The 28,000-nt window shown below is 46.6% G+C and overlaps 1 protein-coding gene across 1 annotated transcript; it reads right to left on the reverse strand.

The window, feature by feature from the left end:
* LRRC32 (leucine rich repeat containing 32) lies at nucleotides 1–28,000 on the reverse strand. The gene is made up of 3 exons (XM_053310503.1): nucleotides 27,893–28,000; nucleotides 17,113–17,203; nucleotides 1–3,658 (listed from the first exon to the last, which is right to left on the reverse strand). The coding sequence occupies exons 2-3, from the start codon at nucleotides 17,197–17,199 to the stop codon at nucleotides 1,739–1,741; spliced, it is 2,007 nt and encodes a 668-aa protein (XP_053166478.1). The 5' UTR covers nucleotides 17,200–17,203; nucleotides 27,893–28,000; the 3' UTR covers nucleotides 1–1,738.

A 28,000-nucleotide genomic window follows, 5' to 3' on the forward strand; every position in this document is an offset into this window, starting at 1 on the left:
TGCACTGTTCCTGCCCGCAGGATTAGGCTAGAAGCCGCCAAGTCACTCGGTAGTGAGAAGGTAAGTCAGTGATTCCCAAACTGGAGCTGGAGGAGTATACCCGGGTAATATGAGACAGATCGGTGTACACACTAAAAATTAGTAATAATCAAGCACCATGTTGGATGTATCCTTGAGTCTTTACCCTTCAGTGTGAGGATATCCGATACAGTGACGATCTCCCTCTCTGCCAGTATATGGGCAGATGTCTGTATACTCGTACACGTGTTTGTGTGAATGACTGTACTTGGGTTCATTTTAAAAGTCAACCTGGATACAGGCCCTTCAAACGCATGGAACAGACAGGAAGTGTACTACTGGTACCTGCACTCAGCATAACGTGTGGATGACTGTACCTGTGTACAGATCTGGGCCTGTGTGCACTGTACACTCGTTGCTCGAGTGTTGAATGTAACATGTGAATGGGTCTATGGACCTATTTCTGTGCTTTGACTGATAGGACAAAAGGGAGGTTGGGAGACGAGGAGGGAATAGTCCTATTCACACTATTTTCACCATTTGTACAATCTGTGTACAGGGTACACAACTACAGATATGTACACAGGTACAGCTTTTCACATGTTATGTTGCGCACAGGTACAGCCATACACTTCCCATGTCCTGTATTTAGGGGGCCTGTACCTAGGCTCACTTTTAGAACTAATGCAGGTAATCATTCACTCAAAAATATGTACATGTGTATAGACATCTGAACACAGGTACAACATAATGATTGAAAACGGCTAATATTAACCAGGTGACCCTGCAGTTGCAAGGAAGATCCCTGTCTGTTCTGGGAGCTGATCAAACACATGGCACCCCAGGTCTCAAACTGGATAAACCACTTGTGAGGAAACAATGGGGTAGACCCTATGGCAGGGCTTGCCACCTTGAGGCTCTCCAGGTGCTGATGGACTACAACTCCCATCACCGCTGCTGCAATAAATTTCAGATTTCAGAGTGCAGAGGTGCTCTTACCCCTGGACTTTGGGGCCAAAGTCCAGGGCCTCCACAGCCCCTGGGGGCCCTCAAATCCTCTTTAGTCTGTCCTGGGTGGTGTGGTCACCAGGCGGTGCATGATGATGCTTAATTTCCAGGAGAGGGGGGTCTTCAAAGGCCTTTAGGTCCAGGCTCCAAAATGACCTAGGTGCACCTCTGAGTGAGGGTGATAGTAGTCCATCAACAACTGGAGAGCCTCATCCTACAGAGTTCCCTTTAGTAGCTGAGGACCCTGAACGACAGTCCTTTGGCTCTTTCGCATACATGTGCTCTTGGACTAGAATCTATGGAATTCTCTGCCACAGGATGTGGTGATAGCCACCAGCTTGGATAGCTTTAAGTGGGGCTTCAACAAGTTCATGGAGGATAAGTCTGTCAGTGGCTACTCATCCTGATGGCTATAGGTTACCTCCATATTCAGAGGCAGGATGCCCCCGAATCCCAGTTGCAGGGCAGCAACCGTGGGAGGGAGGATGCTGGACTAGGTAGGCCTTAGGGCTGATCCAGCTAGGCTTTTATGTTCTCATGGATATGTGAACAGGCCTTCATAGCTCGACCACCATGGATGGAACATTCATATCACCTTCGCCATGATTTTCAGGGGAGCCAGGTCACCTATTCAATTGCAGGCCATCCACCAATGAGTGATCATGGGAAACCAAGTGGTGGGATGTACACGTCAACGTCCTCACGGTCCACTCTATGCCTTAAAGTGACGCCCAAACTTGTGCCTGCAACAAAAGACACCCACTCCGATGACAATCAGCGACAGCACCAGGACTACAAGCAAAATCAGGAAGCCCAAGTTCTCCAGGCCCTCTTTTTTGCAGTCCTCAGGCCTGACGTCGGTCACGTCCATTTCTTCTTTATACCCATGACTCTTAACATGCTGGCATTTGATGGTGTCCAGGTTGGGGATCTCCACAGTGGCTCGGTGGATCATGTGAGACAGCCAGATATTCCCACAGCAACTGAGCGGGTTCCCAGACAGGTGCAGATTCCGGAGGTTTTTCTCCAAGGCCGGAATCTCGCTGCTGTTCAGATTGCTGAAGCTGTTATTCCTCAGATCCAGCACTTGCAGGGCGCAACAGTCCACAGACCAAGCAGGCAGCCAACTGAGCCGGTTGTCTGACAGATTGAGATATTTGAGCCGTGGGAAAAGAGGCAAGTCGATGTTTAAAGCTGTCATGCCGTTGCTGTGCAAATCCAAATATTCAAGAGACGTCTCCAATCCGAACAAAGCTTTCGCCTCTATGCGAAGTCCCCAGTTCATAGAGAGATCCAGTTCTTTGAGCTGAGTCTTGTAGAATCCATACATCGGGAGCTTCTTCAGGCTGTTGTCCGACAGATACAAATACTGCAGTTTGGGCAGGTCAACAAAAGAGACACAACCATTTTCCTCACCCAACAGCCTCTGCTTGGCTAGCCCCGAATACAAGCTGCAAAGACTGAGGTTGTTGCTTCTGAGGTTAAGCAGCCTGAGATGCAGAAGCTTTGCAAAGATATCTGACTGTAGTGTTTGCAGGCGGTTGCCCTGAAGGTAGAGCTCTTGCAGGTAGATCAGAGTCCCAGCGTCCAATTCCAGATTCTGAAGCAAATTGGAACTGAGGTCCAGAACAGCCAGGAAGACCAACTCAGGGCTCCCCACAAAAGTCTCGAGGCAATTTTTGCTGAGGTTCAGAAACTGAAGGCTGGACATAGAAGCAAAGAAATGGCTTGGGATAGATTGGATATTGTTGTAGCTCAGGTCCAAAGAAATCAGCCGGGGTAAGGATGGAGCGCTTGCATTGCTCTTGGGACTCTGGACCTGAAGATGGAGAGGAGCGTCTTCCCAGCCATATTCCACATCTTCGCTAGGAGTTTCCACCATAACAAACTGCATTATGTTCTTCGATAAGTTCAGGTAGGCTAGTTTGTTTTCTCGAGGGAGAACTGGGAAGCGAAGCAGCTTGTTCTCACTCAAGTCCAACCAAATCAGGTCGAACTCTTCCTCGGATTCGACGGAATGGAAGGTCTCAATGCTGTTCCGGCTGAGGTCAAGGCTTCGCAGCTGCCTTAGGTTGAAACCAGCGATGCAGGTGAGTGAGTTCCTAGAGAGGTTGAGTTTGGAGAGGTGCAGGAGAGTTTCAAAAGCGCCTTCCTCTATCTCCATGATCATGTTGTTGTGCAGGTTCACCTCCACCAGTCTTGGAGACCCCTGGAATGTCCTCCGTGATATTTCTAGGATGCTGTTCTCTGCCAGGGAAAGGTGCTGCAGCGCTGGTGCTTGGTGGAGGAAATGTTCAGCCATCCCACTGTAGAGGCTGTTGAGAGACAAGTCCAGCCTTCTCACCTGGGGTAAGGATCCCAGCCACAGGTTGTGGTGAGCCATGCGGTAGAGCTGGTTGTTGGCGAAGCTGATCTCTGCCAAATGCCACATCCCTGCAAAGACGCCAGGCTCAATGAAGCCAATCCTGTTGGAGCTGAAGTCCAAATGCCGGACAGAGGTGTAGGTGGTCAGGAACCTCTTGGTGATGTTTTGAAGCTTGTTTTCGGAAAGGTCAATTTTATGCACATTGAGGTGAAGCACTGAAGGTATCTGTTGGAAGCCCTTCCCACGACATAAGGCCTCCATGTTTTTCTATAGGAAGGAGAGACAGAAAAGAATACTAGTTATGACTTTCTCATTACACGCAGGACGCAAAGAGTGAAGGAACATGGCAGGGTGACATCATATTTATCTACCCCATGCAACATTTGAAAACTCTTTCCAGTAACATAGGAATGGGCTTGCTAGATCGGACCCAAAGTCCATCTGGTCCAACATACTAGCTGACAGCCAGACGAATTATTCATGAGCAGTCCTATTGAAATTAATAAGAAGTAAGTCATGATTAAGCCACCTAATGGCACAGTGGGGAAGTTACTTGCCCAGGGAGCGAGAGATTGCCGGTTCAAATCCCCACTGGTATGTTCCCCAGAGTATGGGGAACACCTATATCAGGCAGCAGCGATATAGGAAGATGCTGAAAGGCATCAGCTCATACTGCGTGGGAGGAGGCAGTGGTCAACCCCTCCTGTATTCTACCAAAGACAACCACGGGGCTCTGTGGTTGCCAAGAGTCGACACCGACTTGACGGCACTTTACTTTTAAGTCATGATTAAATTGTCCCACTAATTTCAATGGGACTACTCATGGGTAACAGTCTGACTGTCAGGCCCTGTTTCCCCAAACGACCAGCAAATTCTTCCAGGGAGCCGAGCTCACAAACAAGAGGTGAAGGTGACAACTCTTTGCCGTTGTGTGTCTCCAGAATATGGTGCTGAGAGTTATACTGCTCTTGAACATGGAGATTCTATTTAGCTATGGTGTTTTAATTTTCATTTATTTATATTTTTATCCTGGGTTACTCTCACCACCACCACCACCACCACCACAAAAATAGATCAGCAAGGTGATTGACAAGATTAAAAACATCAGTACTAACAGCAATGCAAATAATAATACCATTATGGATTAATAGCCAAAGTGGAGTGGAAAAGACCGAGGAAAAGGTAAATAGGAAGCTACCTTATAATGAGTCAGGGCATTGGTCTGCCTAACTCAGTACTGTGTACTCTGAGTGGCAGCAGCTCTCCAGGGTTAAGAACAGCGGTACTGGATCAGGCCCAAGACCTATCTTGTCCAGCAACCTGTTTCACAAAGTGGCCCACCAGATGCCTCTGAGAAGCCCACAGGCAGGAGTTGAGGGCATGCCCTCTCTCTTGCTGTTGCTCCCCTGCAACAGGTATTAGCGGCATCCTGCCTCTGAGGCTGGAGGTGGCCTATAGCCATTAGCCACCAGACTAGCCATTGATAGACCTGCCCTCCATTAATTCATCTAAGTCCCTTGTAAAGCCATCCAAGCTAGTGACAGAAAATTCCATAGATGAATTATGTGCTGTGTGAAAAGTACTTCCTTTTGTTTGTCCTAAATTTCCCAACTGTCAATTTCTTGGGATGACCCCTGGTTTTAGTGTTTTGAGAGAAGGAGAAAAATTTCACTCTGTCTACTTTTTCCATGCCATGTGTACTTCGTACACCTCTATCATATCTCCTCGTAGTTGTATATTTTCCAAACAAAAAACCAACAACCCCAAGATGCTGTAGCCTTGCCTCATAAGGAAGGTGCTCAGCTCTTGCCTGTGGGCTTCTCAGAGGCATCAGGTGGGCCACTGTGTGAAATAGGCTACTGGACTGGATAGGACTTGGGCCTGATCCAGCAGGGCTTTTCTTATGTTTATGTTCTTATGCTCCAGCCCTGACCATCTTGGTTGCCCTCTTCTCACCTTTCCAAGTTCTACAATATCCTCCTTAAGATATGGACGTCAGAGCTGTATGCAGTCCTCTAAATGTGGCCGCACCAAATATTTGTAACAGGGCAGTATAATATTAGCCTTTTTATTTTCAATTGCCTTCCTAATGACCCCTAGCATGGAATTTGCCCTTTTCACAGCAGCCGTGCACGGAGTCAACACATTCAACAAGCTGTTCACATGACCAAAGGTGGTGGGTCAGTCTCTCCTGTTCATTTACCGTCAGCTCAGACCCCATCAGCTCAGACCCCATCAGTGTACATGTGAAGTTGCGTTTTGGTTTTGCCCCAATATACATCACTTTTAAACTTTGGTGCTGGAGAAGACTTTTGAGCATACAGCCAGGAAAACAAACCAATGGAGCCTAGAACAAATCAATCCAGAATTTTCACTCGAGGTGCAAATGACCAGGCTCAAACTAGCATACTTCGGACACATTATGCGAAAACCCAGCTCCCCTGAGAAGTCCATTGTGGTGGGAAAAGTTGAAGGAAAGAGACGAAGAGGACAACCAGCAGCAGGGTAGATGGACTTGATGACGACAGCAATGAATGCACCACTGAGAGACCTCAAAGGCCAAGCTGAAGACAGATCTTCCTGGAGAGTATCTATCTATCGCTAAGAGTCAACACCGACTTGACGCCACTTAATCAATCAATCAATCAGTCAACCAATCATACATCGCTTTACACTTGCTCACATTGAAACTCATTTGCCATTTTGTCACCCACTCACCCAGTTTGGAGAGATCCTTTTGGAGCTCCTCACAATCTCTTTTGGATTTCACTACCCTTAATGTCATCTGCAAATTTCCAGAGAGTCTCTCTCAGACCTACCTGGATATACCAGGACTGAACCGGGAGCCTTCCAAGCAGATGCTTAACCACTGAGTTCCAGCCCCTCCCCAGACTTTATATTTCATCCTCCAATACAAGAAGCTGCCTTCTCCTGAATTGCACCCTTGGTCCATTAAGCTCAGTATTGTCTACTTTGACTGGCAGTAGATCTCCAGGGTTCCAGACAAGAGTCTTTCCCAGCCCCACCTGGAAATGCCAGGGGACTGAATTTGGAATCCCCTGCATGAAAAGCAGATTGCTCTGCTGGTCCATAATCCCCAAAGTGGGGAGAGGCAGAAAGCAGAGAAGTGGCTTAAACTATGTCGGGTGAGAAGAGCTACCTGATATGACAGGGGTCCCTGTTCCCTGTGGAGTGGGGTGCAAAAATCCCCAAGAATCCCAAGAGCAGGCCATTGTGGCTGGGGATTATGGGATCTGTAGCCCAACCACATCTCATGACCCAGGATGCATCATGTTCTGCATCATGTACACAGGGTTTCCCAACTAGGCTTGTGCTTTTCGATTTGGCCACAAAACGTTTTGTGTTGGAAATGGCATTTTTGGACATTTTGTACACACATCAAAATGAGAAAATTAAAAACAAAGTTTTTTGTAATTGAATCGAAATGACCCTATTTCAAACCCGAATGCTTTGTTCTTCAGAAAAACGTCAGACCTCCATTTCAGCATTGCATGAAAATTGTCCTTTTGGTCTCTCCACAACCTCTGGTTCTCCAGGTGCTGCTGAACTACAGCTCCCATAATCCCTAGTTACAGTAAATTGTAGCTGGGGATGATGGGAGTTGTAGTTCAGCAACATCGAGGCAACCACAGGTTGGGAACGTCTGATGTACACATTTTTATACTCCCACTTCTTGTTGGTCTGCTTAATATCCAGTCTGGAGAACTGAACCCCCTGTTCTTTGTTTGGTAACCCAATGTATATACAGTGCTTCAACCAAAGTGAACAAGGCAGTTTACATGGATAAATAAATGATACATACATAAAATGGTTCCCTGACCCAAAAGGGCTCACAATCTAAAAGAAGCATAAGGCAGACACCAGCAACAGCCACTGGAGGGATGCTGTGTTGGGGGTGGATAGGGCCAGTTGCTCTCCTCCTGCTAAATATAAGGGAACCGCCACTTTAAAAGGTACTACAAGCTATTAGGATGATAGCTTATAGCTGGTCCTAATAAAAGTATTACCTTATTGTGGCATTTGGATCCCCCGCCCCAATAGACTAGTGTGGCTTCCTTTAATTTTTCTGGGACCTGAGCAGTATCTGTTGTTCCCACATATGTTCTCCTTGATTGCATCCCTCCAATTAGTGGAGGCCTGTATAAGGGCTGTCATCATGTCCAAGTGAAACATGTCTGGTGCTTTCCTTATCAAGGGGGGGTCTCTCTTTCATCCCTCTTCTTCTCTTCCTGCCCAGACATCTCTTTGAACGTCTTCCAATGCGTCCAGGCCTCTGTTCCTCTGTGTCTTTGCTATTGCAAAGCTAATATTCTTCCTTGTGTTTTGGCGGAGTGACTAGGTCCTATTAAGGGTATTCCTTATGGAATAGAAAGAAAACAGGATGTGTGCTATTCACGGGAACTGCAGGAAGAGCCACAAGAAGCTTCTGGGGTAACGTCATGCACTGGATGTCACGAAAGGGGACATTACTGATCAACACTCATGCTCCTTTGATGGCTAATCTTGTTCCAGTTCTTCCCACAGGCAACTCGGCATGCAAGGCCAGCTCTGGGTCTGACGGGACCCTCGAAGAAAAACGGAAACGAGTTTTTCCAAAAATAAGTTGGGCCTCATACAGAAAGCAGTGAGCAGTGAGTCCCTCTTTTTTGCTTCTCTGATGGAGCCCTCAAGAACGTGTTCTAGAGGCTCCCTTCTACATGTGTGGGCCCCACTAAGATGACATAGAAATAATGGGTTGCTGAGGAAGCTGCTTTATAATGAGTCAGAGCCTTGGTCCATCTAGTTCAGTCTTGTCGACACGGACTAGCAGCAGGTTCTTCAAAGTTCTAGGCAGGAGTTTCTCCCAGTCCTACCAGGAGGCTTTACACACAGGGCTTCTACCCCGAATGTACTTCAGAAGAGAGTGTGTGTTTTCACACACCAGCCAAACTTACCCTGAAGTCCCTTCGAGATTCTTGGATCGACACCACACCAGAGTTGCCAGAACCTAAGGGGTATACTTGTGGGTCAAATGGGCCATAAGCCAGAATTTGGCTTTTTAAAAGCCAAATCTGGCCACCTAGCACCAAACACAAATCGGGTTTTGTGCTGCAAATTCTAGCTCAGGGTTTCTCAACATGTGGGTCCCCAGATGTTATTGGACTTCAGCTCCCATAATCCCCAGCCCCAATGGCCTTTGGTTGGGAATTATGGGAGTTGAAGTCCAATTACATCTGGGGACCCACACATTGAGAATCCCTGTTCTAGCTTATCTCGATGTATTTCCAGATTTTTAAAATGCTGGTTTTAAACTACTTTTTCTGAAAACACCAGTACAAATAGGGAGAGGCACTGATGTAGAATCATTAACCCGATAAGAGGGATGTTCTCTTTAGAAATGCAGATATCGCTCTTTAGGTAGCTCTCTCTCCCCCACCCCCCACTGGCTAGAAGGAAAACCCGGAGCCTGCCATGTGAACTTGTTTCAAAACAAAATCCGAGAGCAGAGGAGCGGGGCTGCTTCCCTCAATGCCGTGAGTGTGATTCGAGGTGGCTTCACTCAACATTTACCCCGAAGCATGAAGCCATGTGCGAATAACTCCCTGGAGCTATTCAGGGATTGAACCTGGGATCTTCTGCATGCAAGCAGATGCTATGCCACTAAATTACAGTTCTCTCCTGGCAGCAGGTCATCCTGGGGACACAACCTCTGGACCTTATGCATGAGAGCTGGGATCATTAGCCGACAGCAACAGTTCATGGTGGGCCTCACCTTGACACACAATGGCAGCAACAAAACTCTACACAGTTCGTGTGGAAGGATCTGAAACGAAGAATGCCAATCCCAACCCAACAGATCCAATGGTACACATATTACGGGCTATATAGTTCTTTTTTGATTGGAAGTTATTTAGTATATCTCACTTACTATATCATTCTATGATTTACAATGCAGTCAAGGTTAATGGCTTTCTTTTCTCATGCATTTTTGGAATGTATAGTATCATTGGATCTGCTGGGTTCTGAGGAGCAAATCTCTTCCTCGATAAAGTAAAGAGTGCCGTTGAGTTGTTGTTGACTCCTGGCGACTATAGAGCCCTGTGGTTGTCTTTGGTAGAATACAAGAGGGGTTGACCATTGCCTCCTCCCACACAGTATGAGATGATGCCTTTCAGCCTCTTCTTAGATCGCTGCTGCCCGATATAGGTGTTTCCCATAGCCTGGGAAACATACCAGTGGGGATTCGAACCGGCAGCCTTCTGCTTGTTAGTCAAGCATTTCCCCACTGTGCCACCTGAATACCTCCCTCCTTTCCACACCCATGCCCTCTGTGGCCTCACTGCCCTGGCAATGTTGCTGCTGCTAAGAGTTGTCATTCAGCAAGAGCTGGGAGCCCACATAATTTGGAGGTGTCCTGGGCTGTGAGCTTCCAGGTGTCCCATCTGCTCAAAGTATCCACAAAACGTCAAGGAGAGAAAGCACCAACAACGCTCTCTCCTCATGAGGAAACCATCCTCAAAATGTCATGATGCGCAGCATGAAACCTGATCTTTCAGAATCTGTCCACAGCCTTCTTGGACACCCCAAGAGTGGCTTGACAAATGTCAAGGATATGAATCCTTTTTTTTTTCTGTGATCCGAGTCCTATTTCTTCTGGATGACGAAACCCTCCCCAGAACAGCTGTGAATAAGCGGAGTGAACACAAGCAGAGCAGGGCTGTTTGGGAGAAGCGGGACGTCACCCCGCTCACTCGTGCCTGTGAGTCATGCAAGCTGTGTGCTCATCTCCAGCGGAAGAGTTGAGCTGCCAGCATGTCAGACAGAGGAGAGTCTGCATCCAAATGGCACAGCTGGCGGGGAAGGCGGTTCCCTTAGACTCCGGTCGCTTCCACGCTGAAGCCAGTTATCACGCTTGAGGCATTGCTTATCTGCACTTAGCTGGAAGTGGAATTCAAACGGAGACTCCATTGCCACAGAGCTATACTGGCCATGACCAGTTGCCATTGGTGATCTCGGCATTAATTAATTAATTAATTAATTTATTTATTTATTGGATTGGATTGGATTGGATTGGATTGGATTGGATTGATTGATTGATTGATTGATTTCTAGATTTCTAGATTTCTATACCACCCTTCATCCTAAGACCCCAGGGTGGTTAATGACAAGATAAAAACAATTCAACACAAACATATAAACAGAACCAGCACCGCTAAAAGTTTAAAAAGAGCAAAGGGCAGGTCATCGGCCAAAAGCCTGGATAAAAAGGGCAGTCCTCACTTCCCTCCTAAAAGGCTGGGAGAGAGGGAGCCATATGGGTCTCAGCTGAGAGCGAGTTCCACAGGCTGGGGGCAACAGCTGAGAAGGCCCTGTCCTGCGTGCTGGACCAATGGGCCTCAGAAGGCGTTGGCACGCAGAGCCGAGCCCTCCCAGCCAGTCTTGTCAGGTGAGCAGACTCAGCTGGGAGCAGGCGGTCCCTAAAGTACCCAGGGCCTAAGTCATTTAGGGCCCAGGTGAGTGATGGTGCAGGGCCGCCCAGAGAATTTATGGGGCCTGGGGCAGATGTGATGTTGAGGGCCCCTCTAAGAAGGCTCACACATGTGTACACAGTTGGGGGACCGTGAACTGAAGCGGGCGGGAATTGCTTTGTGGGAGCCCCAAGCCGATTGCCCCAGTGGCCCCTCCCTCTGGGCAGCCCTAAGCAATGGCGCTTCCCTCTTCCCCCCCCCCCAAAAAACCCCACCTTTCTTCAGCACATCTCTGTGGTGGATTCAGCAGCACTTCAAATCACCACCTTTTTTGCTCTAAAGTGAGGCAGGACATGATCTCGCATCCCACTGCAGTGGGGGCGGCTCTTCCATGAGGCAGGGTGAGGCAGTGGCCTCAGGCAGCGGATTGTTGGGGCACCGGCAAGGTGGAAAGATGCCCTCCGGCCCCCTGTCTTCTAAAGGGGGAGGAAGAGGAGGGTGCACACAAGGAAGGCAGCATTTAACAAACTGCCACAGGTGCACAGAAGTCTTGAGCTGCCCACTACTTTGGAAGGCCATTTCCTTCCTCATTCCAGAGTTGTTGTTGTTGTTTTAAAAGGCAACTGGCAGCAGCAGGAGCTATCTGCCACTGCCTACAAGAAGGGGCATAGGGAACTTTCCAGTGGCCATGGGACAAGCTCTTTCCCATGGCCCCCTTCTCCTTACCATTGTCTTGTGTGCATGCATGAGTGTGTGCTGGCCACGCCCCTCTGCATGATGTAATATGCAGAGGGCGTGGCTACTATTGGCAAGATGGGCCACACTGCCTTTCTGCCACTCCCAGTCGGTGCTTTGTTCAAGCACTGTTTGGGTACTTTCTTTTTCTTCTCGGAGGGAGGCAGAGAAAAAAAGCACCCAGCCAGTGCTTGAATGAAGCATCAGCTGAGAGCAGCAGAGGAAACCTGTGGCTGCTCCACCCAGTAGTGGCCACAGGTGAGAGGAGAGAGAGCAGGTGGGTGAGGAGAGCTAGTCTCATGGTAGCAAGCAAGAATTGTCCCCTTTCCTAAGCAGGACCTGCCCTGGTTTACATTTGGATGGGAGACTACATGTATGAGAGCTGTAAAATATTCTCCTTAGGGGCGTAGCGAGCTTCCCTGCAGCTGCGGGGGGGGGGGGGGGCAAATTGCAGCTAGGGGGCCTCCATGACGCAAGCAAAGTGCGCAAATGCCCCAGCACCCTAAGCCACACCCTCTGTGTCTGGCATCAGACGTAAGGGGGTGGGGCAACCTAACCCACCCAAGCCTTCTCCTCTGCTAGTTTTTGCAGGCAGGTGGCCACCACCATGACCAGCAGCAGCACCGTCTCAACGATGTGGAGCCAGGTCGGGTGTGAGGCCGCCAGAGTCTGCGACCCTCCTCTGGGGTGGCGGCAGAAGATTGGGGCCAGGCAGCCTGGCTGTGGCAGCCAGGAGCATCAAGGGCGGCGAGGAGTGGTCCTCTGGGAGGAGGAAGCATGAGGGGGCGGCAGAGAAAAGAAGCCCAGCCACAGCACATTTATTCTCTTCCCATTGCATATGGAAATCGTGCCCACGCCCCAGCTGCAGGGCACAAGTGCCTGGCACGAAAAGGGCGAAGGTGGCAAGGCGCACCCCAAACCTTGTGGGCCCCGTGACCCTCTGGTCTGGGGACAAATGTCAGAGGAACATAGGAACATAGGAAGCTGCCATATACTGAGTCAGACTATTGGTCTATCTAGCTCAGTATTGTCTTCACAGACTGGCAGCGGCTTCTTCAGGTTGCAGACAGGAGTCTCTCTCAGCTCTACCTTGGAGAAGCCAGGGAGGGCACTTAAAATGTTCTGCTCTTCCCAGAGCAGCTCCATCCCCTGAGGGGAAGATCATGCAGTGCTCACACATCAAGTCTCCCATTCATATGCACCCAGGGCAAACCTTGCTTAGCTAAGGGGACAAGTCATGCTTGCTACCACAAGACCAGCTCTCCTCTCCTTGTCCAATGGATGCTGCGGCCGTGGATGGGGCCACTCTGGGGAGAGCACCTCCATGCTTGCATGCAGAAGGTTCCAAGCTCCCTGCCTGGCAGCATCTCCAGATAGGGCTGAGAAAGACTCCCACCTACAAGCATAGAGAATCAATGGTCTGACAGGGTAGAAGGCAGCTTCCGATGTTCTGGCAGCCTGAGGAGGGAGCGAGTGGAGGGGACGAGCCCCTTCGGCAGCCCCTGGAGATGCCAGTGGAGCGTGGGGCGGGGGGGGGGGGCTGATTCTCTGACAGCCCCAGAATGTCTCAGGGTGGCAGTGGAGTGAGGGTGGCTGTCCACCCAAGCTCCATTGTAACCACGCATGTGCCCACAAAAGCACAGCCAAAAAAAAAAAAAGTTCATTTGTTTTGTCGGTGGCTCTGTGTGTGGGCGTGGGGGGCTTAATTACAAGGCTGTGCTATATTCATTTATTAATGACATAATTTATATACCTCCCTTCCTAAAGTGGCTCAGGGTGGTTTACGTTAAAATCGAACACACATAATAACACAGTTCAAATGAAACAAAACAAAACATTTTAAACCAGATTACAGTTAAAATTAAAACTAGATATCATTAAAAGCCAGGCTAAAAAGGTGGGTCTTTAAGGCTCTCCTAAAGGCCTCCGAGGAAGATAATCCTCTTTTCTCCAGGGAGAGCGTGTTCCACAAGGTAGGCGTGACAACAGAGAAGGCCCAATCCCAGGTCACCACCAGATGAACAGGTGGAACCCGAAGGTGGAACCCTCCTGATGATCTTAAGGAGCCGTGGGGATCTTGTAGAGAAAGGTGCTCTCTCTGGTAACTCGGACCTAAGCCATTCAGGGTACTTTGTACTTTGCCCTGAAACTTATTGGCAGCCAGCCGCATATCACGAATACTGACTTCCTGTACTGAGTATCCAGCCTTTTATTGTTTCCTGCTTAGAGCAGTTAAAAGGCAAAGTGTGCCATCAAGTCGATTTCGACTCTGGTGCCCACAGAGCCTTGTGGTTTTCTTTGGTAGAATACAGGAGGGGTTTGCCATTGCCTCTTCCCACACAGTATGAGAGGATGCCTTTCAGCATCTCCCTACATCGCTGCTGCCTGATAGAGATGTTTCCCATAGTTTGGGAAACATACCAGTAAGGATTCAAACTGGCAACCTTCTGCTTGTTATTCAAGCATTTCCCCACTGCACCATTTAAGGTGCCTGCTTAGAGCAGTTGGGGGATTAATAATTAACTGCCTTTCCATTAGTCAGTTTCTCTCCCCCCAGGGTATGTTTGTTCATTTGTGTGTGTGTGTGTTTGAGTGTGTGAAATGACTGATTTATTTTTATATTTTTAATTCTGTACCGTTCTGCAGAGATGCATGGAAAGGTTGAAATCTGGCATCTGGTCCCCTGCTAACTGGGCAAAGAGGCACCTTTTAAACGTGTTGATTCTCTTTATTTCACAGGGGGAGAGCAACTGGCCCTATCCACCCCCAGCACAGTACCTCCAGTGACTGTTGCTGGTGTCTGTCTTGTGTTTCTTTTTAGACTGTGAGTCCTTTGGGGACAGGGATCCATCTTATTTATTTCTTATTTCTCTATGTAAACCACTTTGGAAACTTTTGTTGAAAATTGGTATATAAATATTTGTTGTTGTTGTTGTTTATTGTTAAATTTGCATACCGCCTTTCCTTAAAACCATCCCAAGGCAGTTCACATAGAAAAATTAAAACAAGACTATAAAAATTACATAATTAAAATATTAAGCTAAAAAAAATAAAAACAGAGATCTAATTAAAAAGATTTTTAAAATGCATGCATAAAATACATGCCTAAAAATTTCCTTCCATTTTGTTTCCTCTCCTTTCTTATATGGTGAAATAGTACTGGAGGGAATAATAAAATAAACCTGAAACCAGGAAGCTTTTCTTAAAGGCACAGTTGCCCCTCAAATGCCTCAACACACCGTGCTTTGCTAGTGCACAAGTGGAGAAGCTGGTGCTGCCATTTGATTTTATAGCCAAAACTCCACCCTCAATAACCAAAGAATTTCCACAATTGGGTAAAAAAGAAAATCCCAGAATGCAACGCACAAAACATGGGCTGCAGAGATGACTCTAAGAGTCAAGAAAGAGGAACATATGCTCCCCTGAAAATATTTCCCTGCTCCCCCAAACTGGAACTTTCAGCAAAGTGTCAGAAAACATAATCATAGTATATTATGGCTCTCTAGCGGGATTGCACAACTTCAGCCTCCCAGTTGTTTTTGGACTACAGCTCCCATAATTCCCAGCCACAGTGTCCAATAGCCAGGGATTATGGGAACATAGGAAGCTGCCATATACTGAGTCAGACCATAGGTCCATCTAGCTCAGTATTGTCTACACAGATTGGCAGTGGCTTCTCCAAGGTTTGTTTGTTTATTTATTTATTTATTTATTTATTTATTTATTTATTTATTACATTTTCTATCCCGCTCTTCCTCCAAGGAGCCCAGAGCGGTGTACTACATCCTTAGGTTTCTCCTCACAACAACCCTGTGAAGTAGACAACCTGGACAATCGTGAAGGAAACTCAGATGAAACCTGAGATTATTAAGACAACAACAACAACAACAACTATTTATATAGCGTTTTTCAACAAAAGTTTCCAAAGCGGTTTACACAGAGAAAGAACAAATAAATAAGATGGCTCCCTGTCCCCAAAGGGCTCACAATCTAAAAAGAAACATGACACCAGCAATAGCCACTGAAGGGATGCTGTGCCAAAACGAGCCAAAACGAATCACCCCCGTTTCGGCTCCGAATTATCTGTTGTTTCGGCTGTCCATTTTGTGGCCGATAAGTGCCTTCTTCTCCCCGCTCCATTTTGAGCAATGATGTCTATTTGAATTTCCCGTCTTTTTGCCTCCCATTGACTTCAATGCAAAAAGTCTGATCTGACGTCTACTTGAATTTCAGGTCCCAGGGCCAAAAGAGTGGGGCGGGGTGGTAGCGCCTAATGGGTGCAGGCTACCACCCCAATTGCAGAGGGATTGGGCAGAGGGCTGGTTTTTGGTGAATTGTTGAAGTGTGCGCGTCTTTAAGGTTTTTCCTCATAAGGTATAATGGAGGGTGTATCGCTTCATGTTGGGGGGAAAGGGGCAGCCTAGAGCGGTGTGGGGTTGGTGGTAGTGCAAGGTAGGGGCAAGGAAGCTACCAGAATTTTTTGGTAGAATGAGAGTGGATTCATGGTGTCTCAGTGAAAATCTCATTTGCTATCATAGAATCCACACTCAGAACACCCTCAGAAACAACAGAACCCTGTACCCCATGGGTTAGAAACCCATGGGGGTGATTATGTGCACTACACCACCACTCGCTCTGGGCCACCCCAGCACCCCACAAGCGCACTTATGGGGCTGCTGAAACCTCCATTATACCTTATGAGGAAAAACCTTAAAGAGGCATAAACTTCAACAATTCACCAAAAATCAGTCCTCTGCCCAAATGCTTTGAAAAAATTCTGGTAACTTCCTTGCCCCTAACTTGCACTACCACCAACCCCACACTGCTCTAGGCCACCCCTTTCCCCCACAACGTGAAGCGATACACCCTCCATTATACCTTATGAGGAAAAAACTTAAAGACGCGTACACAATTCACCAAACATTCACCAACAACAATTCACCAAAAATCAGCCCTTTGCCCAATCCCTCTGCAATTGGGGTGGTAGCCTCCACCCATTAGGAACTACCGCCCCACCCCACCCTTCTGCCCAGATCCCACTTTATGCCCCAAATCTGCTCCAAAGACACTAAAACTTCAAAAATACACAAAACATCAGCCCTCTGCCCAATCCCTCTGCAACTGGGGTGATAGACTCCACCCATTAGGCACTACCACCCCACCCCACTCTTTTGGCCCTGGCACCCGGTTTTTTTTATCCGAATAGATTCAGATTCGGATTCGGATTAATTTGGATCCGAATTGAATATGGGGTGATTCGGATGGGTCAGATTCAGACCCAAAAACAAATCAGGGGTGTTTTGATTCAGATCTGAATTGAAACACCAAAAATCCAAATTGCACACCCCTAGTGGATAGGGCCAGTTACTCTCCCCCTGCTAAATAAAGAGAATCACCATGTTAAAAGGTGCCTCTTTGCCCAGTTAACAGGGGACCAGATGCCAGATTTCAACCTTTCCATGCACCTCTGCAGAATTGCACTCATCACAGGAGTTTAGCGTTTGCCCAAACTCTTACCACTTCACATGGCGATGTGTCAAAGGGCCGATAGGTCGATATGACACCTTTCAGAACTGTCAGGAAGAAGAGGAGGTAGAATTTCATGGCTCTGTAGAGAGGAAAATGGAATCACGGTTAGAAATCAAACCAGTCAGTCATGGGGAAACGTTTTCTGCTAGTGATACGAAGCTAGAGGAACAGGCCCATAGAAGAGAACTGGTTATTCCAAAAACATTTTTGAAATTTCACCTTCATTCAGGCTGCAGAAATCTACTGGACTCGGAATTCAGTTCTGCAGGTTTTCAGCCTGGTTCAGTATAAACTGGGCGGGGGGTGGGGAACCAGCTGAATTGGGCCCCTATTGACGAATACTTGCAGTCTTACTAACCCCCAGAGAAGTTAAGCAATTGGTTTTGTGTCTGTGAATTTTTTGGAAAGGTGAGTGTGAGTGTGTGTGCAGATTATTGATTTATTTGAGCCATCCAAAAAATGGCTCAGGGCAGTTTACAATGAAAAAAAAAATTATAATCAATTAACTGTTAAAACTTGCCCAGTGACGCCAGTTTTGAGTAGTATAGAAATGTTCTAAATAGATAGATAGATAGATAGATAGATAGATAGATAGATAGAATAAATGATAAAAACAATATAAAACCAATTAACAATTAAAACATTTAAAACAGTTTTAAAACCCTGGATAATAAGAGCAGCATTTTTAATGTTTATTTTCTGTTCCACCTTTCAGCCCTCAAATAGGTCTCCAAGGAAGCGTTCAATGGCCAGAAGCAACATAGGAACATAGGAAACTGCCATATATTGAGTCAGACCATTGGTCTATCTAGCTCAGTATTGTCTTCACAGACTGGCAGCGGCTTCTCCAAGGTTGCAGGCAGGAATCTCTCTCAGCCCTATCTTGGACATGCTGCCAGGGAGGGAACTTGGAACCTTCTGCTCTTCCCAGAGCGGCTTCATCCCCTGAGGGGAATATCTTGCAGTGCTCACACATCAAGTCTCTCCTTCATATGCAACCAGGGAGAGCCTGCTTAGCTGTGGGGACAAGTCATGCTTGCTACCACAAGGCCAGCTCTCCTCCCTGCAGACCAGCTCTCCTCCCTGCTAAAAAACATAGGAAACTGCCATATACTGAGTCAGACCATTGGTCTATCTAGCTCAGTATTATCTTCACAGACTGGCAGCAGCTTCTCCAAGGTTTCAGGCAGGAATCTCTCTCAGCCCTATCAGTACTACCTGCATATACTTCATAACTTGTGTGTTTCCAAATCCTTGTGTATAAATTTTTGTAGATATATCATGTACAAACAACCACTTTGTATATAATTGTGCTTTGGCAACGTACTGTATGCTTTGGTAGTTTGTTGGTTCAATAAAAAAATCTTGTCCTATAAAAAAAGAAGAAGAAAAAGAAAAAAAAATCTTGTCCTATCTTGGAGAAGCCAGGGAGGGAATTTGAAACCTTCTGCTCTTCCCAGAGTGGCTTCATCCCCTGAGAGGAAGATCTTGAAGTGCTCCCACTTCTAGTCTCCCTTTCATATTCAACCAGGGCAGACCCTGCTTAGCTAAGGGGACAAATCATGCTTGCTACCACAAGACCAGCTCTCCTCTCCAACATAATACCATAAAAACCAAATATTTAAACAATTTAAAGGAGCAAGACAAAAAAAGCAAGGGACCAAAACTCAATGGAAGGAGGGGGGGAAATAAATACCAAATGAGCTTGAACATCCGGAAAAACAAACATGTCTTAACCAAGTGCTGAGAAGCCATCCGTGTTGGGGGCCAAACAGGCCTCAAGATCCGGGGGCTGCCACGGAAAAGCCCCTGCAATGGAAGGGTAGCCACCAAACGGACTTCGGAAAATATGCTTCCACTTAAGAACGATTTTTAAAAGGTGTGCAACTTCCTGACGTAGAAGGATGGGAGCAACAGTAACGACAGACACACATCTTTGGTATCAAAAGGATCTCTGATGCAACATCAAGCCTGACGATGACTCAGGTTGTGAAACTGACAATGAATCCCTTAGATGGCTGCCTTCACCTTCTGCTTTCACCGGCAGAAAAAAGTTTGCAGGCCTTAAAGCACTAAAAATAGCCTTGACATTCTGTGGGTGGCCCGTGAACTTAAATGAGAAAAAGGCCGGCAGGAAGGAGGCCGGTCAAGTGAACGCTGGCTCTCCAGGGCTCAAGGGCCAGCATCTCAGTGCCTTGTCCCACCCACCACGTCCCTAGCCTCAGCTGAATACATTGTGCAGAATAAGCCATTTCTGGTCCCTGGATCCTACTGAGTAGGCACTCAGCTCATTAGTTAGCACCTATAATTCAGTTTCCCACTCTTCTGTCCAATCAGGTTCTCAGAGCAGCTTGCAACATAATTCAAATCATATAAACAATAGAACAGAAAACTGTGGACAATAGCATGCAGTTGAGCAGTCCGCCTCACAGAAGTCAAGAGTAGGAGAGAAATAAAGAAAAAGAAAAAGAATGTCAAAAGCTGGGGGTGGGGATGGGTTCGCCAGGCATCAAATGGTTTAGCCAGGCACCAAAAAGATGTCAAAGACGAAAGTTTGGGCATATATAAATGTGATGAATACATAAAAATAAAGACATAAAAATAAAATTAGATAATGTTTTAATTAGATACTATTTTAGTAGTTTGATGGTTTTTAATAGTTTTACGTTGTTTTAAATTTTAAATTATTGTGATGTTTTAACCTTTTTATTTGTCGTTTTTATTGTAAACGACCCAGAGACTTGTCTTTTGGGCGGTATATAAATATGTTAAATAATAAATAAATAAAATTTGGTGGAAAGCAAACTGCCCGGGGGGGGATTCCAAGGCTGAGGGGCCACCACCAGAAAGACCCTGGGCCAAGGACAGAGCTATAATTGGGCAGACATGTTCGAAGAACACGAACTTCCCAGCTCCTGGGAGGCGCCTGGCACACCCCTCCCTCTGGCTGGCCTCACTCTCAGCCATCTTCATCGTTGGCTGTGTGTTCTCCTCATTCTCTCCTTCACTGAGGGAGGGAATGAAGAAAAACACATCTGGCACTTCATTGCCAGCTGGGACATGAGCCATGCTGGCCACAACCCCTGCATGTGACATCACACACAGGGGCGCAGCTGGTGCATGCACAGGGCTTCTGGGGAGAGGGGCGGACACAAGTCCATTGGGCTCGGGGCCTGGCTGGAGGCCCCTTCTAGCCAGCTGTCGGTCCCGGGAACCAGCCCCCTTTCTTTGGCCACTGCCTGCTATAGATCTGAGACCCGTGAGACTGAACAAAGGCCAGCGAGGAAGGTCTTCATATACAGGCAGGCTCGTTTGGGGGAAATCAGAACTTTAAAGTGTAGCACCAGCACTGAAATGTGCTCAGAAATGGACTGACCTTGCCAGATCTTGAAATTAAAAAAAATGCTAGTTCTTGAGTGGGTCCTCCTTGGGATGGAGTCCTTTAGGTCCTATAACAGGGAGGTGGGAATCAGCAGCTGGAGTCCAGAGTACGAAGGCTGTTCCTTCATCTAAGGCGGGGTTTCCCATCTTGGGTACCCAGATGTTGTTGTACCACAACTTCCATCATTCCAAAGGCCATTGTGGCTAATGGGAGCTGTAGTACAACAACATTGGCGGACTGAAGGCTGGGAGCCCCTGCCCTGAAGTGAAGAAGGAAGGAAAACTGGGTGGGTCGGGCTTTGCTTCTTCAGGGTTGGACCTCCAAGGTCCTTTCCAACTCTTAGGAACATAGGAAGCTGCCATGTATTGAGTCAGACCAGAGGTCCCTCTAGCTCAGTATTGTCCACACAAACTGGCAGCGGCTTCTCCAAGGTTGCTGGCAGGAACCCTATCTCAGTCCTATCTTAGAGATGCCGCCAGGGAGGGAACTTGGAACCTAGATGCTCTTCCCAGACCAGCTCCATCCCCTGAGGGGAATCTCTTCCAGTGCTTACACATCAAGTCTCCCATTCATATGCAACCAGGGCAGACCCTGCTTAGCTAAGGGGACAAGTCACGCTTGCTTCCACAAGACCAGCTCTCCTCTGCCTTAATGATCTACGATGATTCTGTTATTCTTTTCTAGCAGCTGATCCAACTGTGGAAGGGAGGGAGGAGAGGCAGGGAAGAAGGAAGGAAGTAGAGGGAGGGAGGGAAGGAAGGAGAGGGAGGGGAAGAAGGAAGGAAGGAAGGAAGGAAATGGTCAACTGCTCTTGTTCTGGTCAGCTGAGACCCCTTTTTGGGAATGGTTGACTTAGCACCATAAATTTCATTGCTTGACTCAGCAGGGATCTGCCAGCAAGTATATTTACTTTAGGTTTGCTGCATCTGCTACATACATTCCTGAGGAATGTTTTCAAGGAGTCAAAGAGAGAACGTCAAGAAACCTCAAAGGACTGAGGTGGTGAGGCAGTGGCGGCAGGGGGTGGCTCTTAAATTCCTCAGCTGAAGAGGCTTGTTTCTTCAGAAGGTAGTTGTGGTCAGTGGAATGACAGAGCCACCGTCCCTCAATTACACTTGTACTTTCCATCCCGCTATCACCTCTGCTGCTCAAACTGGTTCTGCAGATTTGTGCAGGGCTGCAAAATCCCGCAAAACGTGATCATGGGAAGAAAAAATATGTCCATGAAAGGCAATGATGACTTAAACATACCAGCTTTAATCCTTTAAACGGATCATCTGTCTCCAGCCAAGAATCGGGAGCCTTTTTGATCAGAAGGCACCAGGCACATTTGAAATGGCCCTGAAATTTAGTTCGGCCCAGAAACACACCCAAATGGATTTATGCATATTGCACTGCAGGCAGAAGAGTTGGATACCAGTGGTGAATGATCAGTATAGCTCTGCAGTCTTTTTCAGTGAGCTGAGTTTCCAAAAAAGACATAACTCATTTTCTGATGGTCCTTGTATAACGCTGCAGCAATTTTTCTGAAGCTAAGCAGTGAATTTTTCTGAAGCTAAACTCTGGCCAGTGACGGATGAGGGATTACCAGGGTAACCTACATATGCCGCCTTGAGGTCTTTGGAAGAAAGGCAGGATAGTCATGCAATAATACTGTAAATATAGCCGCCAGCTTAATCACTTCAGACACCAAGTTGTAAATGTGTCAAAGAACCATGTTGCTACGAAGCAAGCAAAGACCACAGTTACCATGTCCACCCTAAACAAGGAAATCACTGCAGTAGCCCGCATTTGGCTGGCCAACAATTGGCTGGAAACAGTGACCATGATGACCTGTGCCGATGAGTTACTCGTGCTGAAATGTCCAAATTCCCCCTCCCCCAGGACTGTTTTTTGAAGAAGAAAACAAAGTTGGGCATTCCAGCCATGGAACTCCCAAATCACAGATTGTTTGGCTCTGAGAGCAGATCCAAAGATGCTGCAAAGAAGGTCCAGCATCCAGATGTTCAAGGGATGAAGGATGCACCCATCCGTCTGGTGGTCTTTCTCTATGACATCTGGAAGAAAACTTGCATAGGGAGAACGCACAGACTTCAGAGAGACAGACAAAGGCCTGTTCACACAGTCATTTGAACTACTACTGCTGACTTGGCAAAGAGGCACCTTTTAATGTGGTGATTCTCTTTATTGAGCAGGGGGAGAGTAACTGGCCCGATCCACCCCCAGCACAGCATCCCTCCAGTGGCTGTTGCTGGTGTCTATCTTGTGTTTCTTTTTAGAATGTGAGCCCTTTTGGGGACAGGGCTTTTCTTATCTTATTTATGTATTATTTCTCTGTGTAAACCACCCTGAGCCATTATTGGAAGGGCAGTATAGAAATCGAATAATAAATAAATAAATAAATAAATAAATCTAGGATTAATGTGGGTGATCAATATTAGCTTTGCTACCAGGCTTGCTTGCAATGCCATTTCAGGTGCTTTGCCCCCAGATTATAAACTTAGCCATTCTTCCCTTAGCCTGCTTTGGAAGAGAAGTTTTCACTAGCTGCTTTCATGAGATCACTTATAATCTTGATTAGGTTTTCCTGGAGGTTATTCGCACTTGGCTTCAGGCTTAGGGCTAAATGTTGAGCAAAGCCACTTCCAAGTACACGTGTGGCATTGAGGGATGCAGCTCCTCCAGCTCTTGGGTTTTGTTTTGATGCAAGTCTACATGGCAGGTGTCAGTGTTTGCCTTCCCAGCCAAATGAAGGGGGGGGGAGTTCCCTGCAGAGATAAATCTGCATTTCTGAAGAGAGTATGTCTTTCCCTCTTGCTCCAGTGTTTTCAGAAAAAGTAGCTTAAAAGCAGCATTTTAAAAATCCGGAAATACCTCGAGATAAGCTAGAATTTGCATCACAAAGCCCGACTTATGTGTGGAGTAGGTCCAAGGATCTTGAATGGACTTGGGGTAAGTTTGGGTGGTGTGTGAACACACACATATCTCCTTCCCTTAGGAGATTCTGGGCAGAAGACTTGTGTGTAAAGCCCCCTAGGTCATGGAGAGCTGGTCTTGTGGTATCAGGTATGAATTGTCCCCTTTGCTAAGTAGGGTCCACCCTGGCTTGCATTTGAAAGGGAGACTACATATGAGCACTGTAAGATATTCCCCTGAGCGGGATGGAGCTGCTTTGGGAAGAGCAGAAGGTTGTAAGGCAGCATCTCCAAGAGAGGGCTGAGAGAGACTCCTGCCTGCAACCTTGGAGAAGCCGCTGCCAGTCTGGGTAGACAATACTGAACTAGATGGACCAAAGGTCTGACTCAGTATGTGGCAGCTTCCTATGTCCCTATAGCTGTAGTAGGACTAGGATGCTGCTCTTCTGCCAAGACGTCCCCACTCCTGGCCACTGCCAATCAAACCTGAGGCAGTGGTGAGCCAGAGAGCAGGGCCTGCGAGGCAGATCTCAGAGCCTGGGAAGGCTTATATGGGTGCAGATGGCAACGTGTTATCCCTTCCACTTTTGGCACCACAAGCAGCTGCAAGTCTTGCCTATTGCAGGGATTCTCAACTTGATCTCCCCAGCAGGACTACAACTCCCACAATTCCCAGCTTCAGGGGTCAAAGGCCACTGGATTCCCTCCACCATATGCTGCACCGTGCATAGTCCCTTACAGTTTATTTATTTTATTGATAAATTTATATACCACCTTTCATTAAAAACAATCTCTAGGTGGTTGTGCACCCATGGACAGGCAGGTGTGCATTAGAGACATCTACCCACTTGCCTGGCGATTTTATTTATTTATTTATTTATTCATTCATTCATTCATTACATTTATAAACTGCCCCATCCAAAAGCTCTGGGCAGTGTACAACTACTTTAAGAAGACATAAAAACACACACTTCAAAACACAGTGCTAAAAACAATATAAAAACAATTCAAAAACAATTAAAACCATTTAAAACCAATTAAAATACATTTAAAACACAACACTTTACAAGCCTGTAAAAAAACAACCCAACACTTTACAATTTCTGGAGACTCCGGGAGGGGAGCTGAATCCTGAAGAAGGACAATTCTAGGAACTTGTCTGAAGAAGAAGAAGAAATCCCTAAGAGGCCAAAATAGAGACCCAGTAGGACAGTGATTGACTAGGGACAGATTCCAGGAAATAGGGATTGTCCCTGGTAAAATGTATGGCTTTTGGGTTAGTGGTTTTAGCTAGTTCCCCTGGAATGCCCTTCTTCCAATAATTTTATTTGCTGTGGCTTTTCTCTCTTTCGATGAGTGCCTTTGCTGCTAATTTAGGCTTTTATCTTGTTTTAAGATTTAAACACAAACACACACACACACACACTTTACGTTGTAAGCTCCTTTGTGAGGTCTTTTGGGTTCAAAAGGTGGGAGAGGTGGGAAAATTTCTTTAATAAAATACATAAAGGTTAATCATTCCAGCAAAAGATATTCTGTGGTATACTGCCACTGCATATGGAGGTTCGATTTCATTTGCACAGCTAATAGGCATTGATGGGCTAATAGGCATCCTGGTCCATGAACTGATCTCAATTCCTTTTTAAAGTCATCTAAGCTAGCGGTCATCCTCACATCTCGTGGCATGATTTAATTACGCATTGCGTGAAGACATACATTCTTATGTCACTCCCCACATTACTGCCAAACCATTTCACTGGGTGATCCCAAGTTCATATGAGGAAAGCCCTCAGCCACCCTTGTGCTGACATTCCCAGAGCCTTTTGAATTATTTTGGGAGATGGACACTAAATGAACTAGTTCAGAGGTTCCCAGCGCTGGGTTCCCAGATGTTGCTGGACTACAGCTCCCATCACTGGGATGATGGGAGTTGTAGTCCAAAGAAATCTGTGAAATCTAAGTTTGGGAACCCCTGAGCTAGTGAATGAAAGAGCGATCGGACTTTATCTGCTGCAGATGATGAAAACACAATAGCAATATGACATTCAGGGCTTCTTTTACAGGTTAGATTTTGTTTTAAGTGCTGCCCTAATATGTGTAGCTAAGTGTACATTAAAACTCTGGGATTCAATAAAAACACATTTGCAAACACGCATCTTGTACAGGTCCATTTCTCAGGGCACCAGGAGTGAGTAGCAAACCTGGATTTCTCCTGCACTTAATGTGTGAAACAGTCTTCACTGCAACATTCCAATCTTCTCTTTAAGGCGACATTCTAATCAGTTTTACAGAGAACTGGGTTAATCTTGCCATTGTTAAGAAACTCTAGTGCTGCAATCCTACGCACACTTAGGCGACAACTTCTATGGACCTCAGTGGCTGACATATAGACCAAGGATGCACCAGGACTTCCCAATTAACTGCAGCTGGGAAGTGGCCATTTTTGACTTCTCCCTCTTTCCCAGGAAGCCCTCTGTGCCACCTGAAAATATGTCCCCGAGGGCTGCGACATATTTTGGGGTGGCACCGAGGGCTTCCCGGGGAAAGGGGAGATGTCAAAAATTTCCCGTTACTTGTGCACAGGTTGGGAAATGTTGCCAGACTACTCATCTTGCTGTACTGGTGCTCCCTCGCTCTCTGTGCCAGCTAGTGAGCCTTGCTTCTGAATAAAGATGCATATTTTATTTATTTATTTATTTATTAAAAAATTATTGTCTACCGCCTCCTCCAAAGACTATAGGCAGTGAAGAATAACAATGACAATAACAATAGCACTATTTATTTATTTTTTAAAAAATAAAGCACTAATTGGGGGAGGGAAAGGGCAAAAGCCTGGTGGAAAAGGTAGGTCTTAAGAAGGGCCTTAAAAGCCACTAAAGAGGGGGCTGAATTATCATCATAATATTTATTTATTTATTTATTTAATATATATATACCCTGCCCCTCCAGTGCTCTACTGCCTGGGGTGGCTCACAACAATAAGATAGACACAGATACAATAAAAGCAATAAAATTAACTTTAAAAAAAAGTCAGATTAAAAACCACAATTATTAGGTTCAAATTAAAACTGAAAAGTTATAAAACGCTAAAGAAGCTACCAGATAAAACAAAACAATAATGGAGCATTTAAAAGCCTCCTTTAAAAGGTGTGTTTTAAGGTGCTTTTTAAAAACACTGAGGGAAGGGAGCATGGCGAAGCTCTTCAGGGAGGGCGTTCCAAAGCTGAGGGGCCACAACTGAAAAGGCCCCGTCTCTAGTCCCCGCCAACCGGATCTCTGTTAGTGGCGGGGCCATGAGCAGGGCCTGAGATGATGAGCGGAGCGCCCTGGCAGATTCATATGGGTGAATACGGTCCAACAGGAATGAATCGGGGGTGGGGAGGGTGTTTCAAAGAAGAGGGGCGGCCACAGAGAAGGTCCTCCTAAGGGCCCAGCCTGGCACCACACACTACACCAGGCATGAGACACTAAGGAGGGTCAACAACTGAGAAGATCTCACAGGACTGAGGTCTTCTCATAGAATTATTCCATGCATTCTGCTAATTTCCATGGGAGAGACCTGCAATGCAAACTAACTAACTAATTACATTTCTATACTGCCCCATCCAAAGGCTCTGGGCAGTGCATAGTGACTCAAAAAGCATATTGACTCAAAAGCAAACCTCATCAGCTGATATCCTGTTTAAATTTACTCAAGGAAGTCCCATTGAAATTAAAAGGACAAATTCATCATGCCTTATAATTTTATTTTATTTTCAATGGAACTTGTACAGATAAATGTACATTAAATGTAGTCGAGATGGCAGCCACTGATTTTAATGGGCTTACTCCCTAGTAACCTATTAATTGGTTTTCCCCTCAAAGGTAAAGTTAACCTAATACACTAGTCTCCAGTAAGTTTCTGTAAGGTTACAATCTTCATAGGAACATAGGAAGCTGCTGTATACTGAGTCAGACCATAGGTCAATCTAGCTCAGTATTGTCTACACAGACTGGCAGCGGCTTCTTCAAGGTTGCAGGCAGGATTCGCTCTCAGTCCTGTCCTGGAGATGCCAGGCAGGGAGGGAACTTGGAACCTTCTGCTCTTCCCAGAGCGGCTCCATCCCCTAGGGGAATCCCTTCCAGTGCTCACACATCAAGTCTCCCATTCATATCCAACCAGGGCTGACCCTGCTTAGCTAGGGGGACCAGTCATGCTTGCCACCACAAGACCAGCACGTGCTTAAAAGTCCCACTGAGAGAGAGAAACACTCGTTTCAAATGTCTTCATTAGCGGAATTGTCCTCAGAGTTTCTGACTTAACTTTTTTCTAAAAAAAGAAGCAGCAGCAAATGTTTCTTTTGTTTTGTATGATAAAAGCACATGCAACCAGCCACAGATCACCAATGCCACCTCTCTTATCAGGGAAACCTCTGCTTAGATGCCCTTCTCAGACGCTTTCAAAGAAAGATAAAGGTTCTCCTGTACCCACCTATGGTTGTGGTGAAGGAGGTCTGTCTGCCCTCTGTGACTCCTGAGAAGCTCCTTCCAGCGCCGTCTGAGAAAGGGTTTCCTGGGGGGAACTCACTCATATGCAGCA

This window comes from Hemicordylus capensis, chromosome 3, assembly GCF_027244095.1.
Source record: "Hemicordylus capensis ecotype Gifberg chromosome 3, rHemCap1.1.pri, whole genome shotgun sequence".
NCBI classification, from domain to species: domain Eukaryota; kingdom Metazoa; phylum Chordata; class Lepidosauria; order Squamata; family Cordylidae; genus Hemicordylus; species Hemicordylus capensis.